The 5415-nt window shown below is 54.8% G+C and overlaps 1 protein-coding gene across 3 annotated transcripts; it reads left to right on the top strand.

Moving 5' to 3' along the window:
- Positions 1-1045: 1045 nt before the first annotated feature.
- Positions 1046-3004, top strand: HELT (helt bHLH transcription factor). Of its 3 annotated transcripts, none has more exons than XM_023220923.1 (4): positions 1046-1154; positions 1587-1691; positions 1944-2040; positions 2476-3004. In XM_023220923.1, exons 1-4 carry the CDS (start codon positions 1128-1130, stop codon positions 2970-2972), a joined length of 726 nt encoding a protein of 241 aa, XP_023076691.1. In that variant the 5' UTR covers positions 1046-1127; the 3' UTR covers positions 2973-3004. The 3 variants fall into 3 exon arrangements, with proteins under 3 accessions (XP_023076691.1, XP_023076690.1, XP_023076689.1); XM_023220922.1 differs by having other exon boundaries at positions 2473-3004; XM_023220921.1 differs by having other exon boundaries at positions 1587-2040; positions 2476-3002.
- Positions 3005-5415: the final 2411 nt, after the last annotated feature.

Here is a 5415-nt window from a genome sequence, read left to right as displayed (position 1 = left end):
TCGCCTGGGCCAGCTGCATTCCCCCTTTTCTTCTCGGCCCACTCTTCTCCGTGTTGCCCCCCAATCCTCCCACCCGCCCCTTCACACACAAACACACACGCACGCCCGCCAGTCTCTCCTCCCCCACCCTCTGGCATTATTAAAATTTAACCCAATGAAACTATTCATACTTTTCAATGGACATTTTCGTATAGGATAATAGGCTACAAATTGAGCCTCTTCCCCCCGCGAAGAGGGAGCCGGAGGGGGGGGGAAGAAAAGAAAGCCAGCGACGTGGTCAGGGGGTAGGGGGGAGCGTCGCGTGCCAAACAGCGGCGGGAGGGGCGAGGCGAGGCGAGGCGGGAGCCTCGTGTGCCAGCCGCAGCCCCACACCTGCCGGGATGTCCGGACAAATAAAGCGGTGTAAACAAAAAGGGGGGAGAAGGACGTGTCACCAAGTCGTGTGAGAAAAGCCTGGGAACAAACGGGGCGCCTCCGTCTCCAAGAGCTCTCCCTTGAACCCGGCGGAACAGCCTATTAAAGGCTTACTTAATTACTTTAATGACTCTGGACAGGCTTTAAAACGCACTCGGCGCTGGGACGGCGGGCTTGCTGGGATTTGTAAACAGGCGATCGTGTGAGACTCAGCGGTGGGACTAAAAGAGGCGACACTGTTTTGTGAGGGTCCTCGCCCCCCGGTGCCAGCGGCCACTGCGCCCCTGCGCTCCGCGCCCGCCACTGCTACAGGCGCTCGCTCGCCCGCCGGCCCCAGTTTACAGCCTCCTTTTCCCGCCCGGGCTGTTGCCATGCAAATGTTATTCCCGGGCCGATCACGTGTCCTTTGAAGGGCCACGTGGATTAACAAAGCTGATCTGCCCCCAGCTCGCCCCCCTCGGCTGCTAAATTTTTTTTTCTTAACTTCTTTAAAACTGATCTTGAATGCATACATCCTCCAAACGCAGCTCCCCTAATCCTAAGGAATAATTCAACCCGTGAATGCACTTGGAGCCCTAGATGGCCGCTTTATAAGGCAACCCTCGGAGCTGGGAGGCTGCAGTCTACCTGGGACACTCGAGGAGGCACACGAGGCGGAAAAGTGGACCGGTGCCCCGCACCACCGCCTCTCCCGAGGGCGCGTACTGACCAGGATGTCAGACAAGCTCAAGGAACGCAAAGTGAGTCGGCTGAGCCCAAATGGCACTTGCGCCCTGGTGGTGGAGGCGTCTGACTCACCGACCCGCCACTTGTGTGGACCGATGGCAGGGAAGTGCCTACACGGGACTTTGAGTGTGGAGGAATCTCGAGTGGTTTGGGAAGGGGGTGGGATACAGAGAGGAGGGTGCTGAACCAGGAAGACGTCCGTGCCCAGAGGCTGGTGGCCACCTCCCCAAAGGCCTGGGTAGGGTGGCTGGAAGGGGAGCGCGCCAGCGCGGGTGTAGGAGGGCAGAGCTCAACTGGCCCGAGCGTGGCGGGCCAGGAGTCCCTTCCTAGGGCGAATCTGAGCAGTGTGCGCGGCTGGAGAGGCGGTTAGCACGCAGCTGCTATAGCCGCGCCCTTGACGACTTCCCGGGCAAAGGCATCCTAAACGTACAACCCTCTGTTCGCAGAGAACCCCCGTTTCGCACAAAGTGATAGAAAAGCGGAGGAGGGACAGAATCAACCGCTGCTTGAACGAGCTGGGCAAGACGGTGCCCATGGCCCTGGCGAAGCAGGTAACGTTGGCGGCCCGGAGCCGGGTGCCAGGCTTTGGGAGGCCTCTGCGGCCACTCTGCGGAGACGCCCGAGCCTGCAGACACAGAGGGCCTCACTTGCGGGCCCCTCTCAGGGAGCCTGAGCGCAGGCGAGCCTCAGGAGGCTCTGGCGCAGATCCGCAGCGGCGCCCGCTCGCTGGTCCTCTCCAGAGCCACAGTGCCCGCTCAGCAAGCGCCGGGCCGCTGCGAGGGGCCCTCTTCCTCCTTTTGCAGAGTTCCGGGAAGCTGGAGAAGGCGGAGATCCTCGAGATGACCGTTCAGTACCTGAGAGCACTGCACTCCGCTGATTTTCCCCGGGGAAGGGAAAAAGGTGGGCACGGGTTAGGGAATGGGACGCCTGGGTCAGGCGCCTGCGCCACCCAGAGACCCTGGGGCTGGGAGGGGAGTGACTGAGCGTTCCCGAGAGCTCTACTGGAGCTCCGCTCTCCGGGAGGGCAGGGGTCTTGCGAAGGCGCCTCTCCCGGCCCCCGCCAGCAAGGCGGAGAGGGAGAACTGGTTTCCAGAGAGGCTGGTTCCATCGCCTCCTCCCGGGGGGGGGGGGGGGGGGGGGTCAGGCGCTCAGGGAAAGGGGGCGTTTGCGCGTTCCTTGCCAGTCTCTAAGACTGCGCAGAGGAGAGGGCGGGCCTCAAATGGGAACTTTGGCCAGAATACGTGGTGGGAGGTGCCCTGCACCCGCTCTGGGCTCCCGTGGCAAAGGGGCACTCAGGGTGTGTCCGTCCTACGGGCTTTCTCGTTCCTCCAGCAGAACTTCTAGCGGAGTTTGCCAACTACTTCCACTATGGCTACCACGAGTGCATGAAGAACCTGGTGCATTACCTCACCACGGTGGAGCGGATGGAGACCAAGGACACCAAGTACGCGCGCATCCTTGCCTTCCTGCAGTCCAAGGCCCGCCTGGGCGCGGAGCCCGCCTTTCCGCCGCTGGGTTCGCTCCCGGAGCCGGATTTTTCCTACCAGCTACACCCTGCGGGGCCCGAGTTCGCTGGCCACAGCCCGGGCGAGGCCGCTGTGTTCCCGCAAGGCTCTGGTGCCGGGCCTTTCCCCTGGCCGCCTGGCGCGGCCCGCAGCCCCGCGCTGCCCTACCTGCCCAGCGCGTCAGTGCCGCTCGCGAGCCCAGCGCAGCAGCACAGCCCCTTCCTGACGCCGGTGCAGGGCCTGGACCGGCATTACCTCAACCTGATCGGCCACGCGCACCCCAACGCCCTTAACCTGCACACCCCCCAGCACCCCCCGGTGCTCTGACGCCCACTCGCCCGCCAGATTTCTCTGCGCTTTGGGCGCTGCTTAGGAGAAATGCTGTATATATTGTACACATATTGTGTAAATATTGTACCCCAAAAAAAACTGGGCGGGGGGAGGCAAAGAGCGAATGAGTCTTCTGAAGGATCTCCCCCGGTAATAAACGTTTTCTGATAAAGACCCAAAGAGAGGGATTTATTTGTTATCTTCTGCTCATCTGCAACCCATCCCCTCCGCGGTGCCAAGGGCGCAAGGCTGACAGGGTTCAAGGTAACAGCCCTCAGTAATTCGGTGAGGGGCCCGCTGCAGAGTCTGAGGGAGGCGGACGTCAAATGGAGGTTCAGACAGATATTTTAGGCGTCGCTGAAGGGCGGGATTCGCGGCTCCCTGCACCTGCCCAGCGCGCATCTTGAGCATTAGCCTCAGAGAAACAGGGGAGGCGAAGAGCACTGCCCTTGGCTCTCAAGAAAATGCAAATTGAAGGACCTTTCCCAGACTGACTTGGGCGCACTGTTGCCAGCTGCGACCCGGAGCGCTTCCTACCCGGAGGCAAGTGCCCGACGCGCGCACCGCACGCCCGCAGGTCTGGAATGCGGCGAAACCCGTGCCAAAGCCGCGGCGCGTGGCTGAGTTTACAGTCTTAAAAAACCTCTAAAAAAATACCGGAACCAAGCACAATTCTGAGTTGCGGATTAGAAGCATCACTGCTGACAACTACTCAGCGCCAGAGGCTTCCAAGAAGCTGGCGTTGCCTTTTGCGCACAGAGCAGGCCAGCTTCGGGGGCGCTGCGCGTCTAGGCGAGAGATCCACACAGGCCGGGTTGGGAGACGCCCCTTCCCTACCCCTTAGAGGATTGTTCTCTACCCGCCATCCTGCACCTTTCGGCCACTGGTGCAGGATGGAGACCCTGGGCTCTCCGTTTAAGTTCTCAGGCTTAGAGAGAAAAATCCTCCTTATCCTTTCCCCAGTGTGATTTATTTATTTATTTATTTTTTTTTTTAAATCTCGCTCCACCCCGAACGTGGTGAGGAAAGTTTGGAATCCAGGAAAGACTTGGCTAGTGGTCTTTTAAGGGGATTGTGATTTTCAGTTCCAGGGCATCTGTGCCCTACCCACAAAATAGCGATACATCTAAAACCGCAAGCTAAAATCCTGTTTCTCTAAGACTCAAAGGGCAAAATAGGACTCCCCGTCGTTTTATGTAAATAGGTAAAATAAACAATGTATCCAACTGGCTAAATTTGAGTTTGTGGGTATTTAAATTTTTCTTTGAACTTTTGTGCCTCATTAATTTTAATGTCTTTTAAATAAATAATTTGAAATTAGGTAGCACGTTTTCCTCTTTGTTTCCAGAGGCCATTTCGCTGAACTGTGGTGATTTGTCTTCTCCCAGATCCGCTGGAAGACTATAAATTAACTTATTCTATTTTCTCTGGACAGGGTTTAAGAAAGCTCTGACCTAGACTGTTTGCTGAGGTCATGGAATGGGATGACCCGCAATTTGTAAACCATCTAACTTCATTATGCACAGACAGGCAAAAAAAAAAAAAAAAGAAGAAAAAGAAAAAAAAGAAGAAAAACAAGAAGAAGAAGCCCTCATTACATTGCCCAGAAAGTGAAAATTACACGTATATGTTTTGCCAGGAGAAAATCTTAAACTTTAGAAACGGTCTTGCTTGTGAGAGGTTCTTGAAATAACTTGTCTATAAAATGTGAGATCTCTCCTTTCTATGAAGTGATAGAGCTGGAGCATGGAAGTGAGAGTGAGACCAGGCAGCCCTCCCGGGTAACAAATATACATTGAGCAATATGGGATAAAAACAAATTATGCAGAAATGGGGAGAATGGATGGTGCCTATTATTGGAACACATGTCTTACACCCATTTTCATCACGCTGGATACAGAATATGAAGAAGGCCTTTCAGGGTTTTTTTCTCTGAGCATTAAGCCAGTCTGAATTCCCTTCGGCAGTGAAGCGTTGAAGATATAGTGTTACCCTGGAAATATAAATTATTAATATATTCAGCATTTTTGTCACTTCTCAACTGTTAACCAAATTAGACAAAACTTTCTTTTGCTAAGTAGATTTTCTCTTTGGGATTAGCTTTGGGAATGCACAGGGCCACCACAGTAAAAACTGCGGTCATTTACATATAATTTTGCAAACTTCCACTGGTCCGTGACAGTCTTTGTACCTCAAATGTTGGTGTTCTTGATTTTTTTCCTTTCTCATTTAACTGTGGAGGATAAAACCCTGCTTTGGATTTACAATGACTTTAGGATAAAAGTCTCCCCCCTTTCTCTCTTTCCCCCTTTCTCTCTCTCTCTCCCCCTCTGTGTGTGTGTACGTGTGTATGTTTTGTGTCTTTTACTGAAACCTTCACCCAAAGTCCCAATTATCCAGGCTTGGCTAAAAGTCAATCTTGGAATAGTTTGACTTTGCA

Source organism: Piliocolobus tephrosceles, chromosome 3 (genome assembly GCF_002776525.5).
Source record: "Piliocolobus tephrosceles isolate RC106 chromosome 3, ASM277652v3, whole genome shotgun sequence".
NCBI lineage: Eukaryota > Metazoa > Chordata > Mammalia > Primates > Cercopithecidae > Piliocolobus > Piliocolobus tephrosceles.
This window is presented reverse-complemented; position numbering and strand designations above follow the sequence as displayed.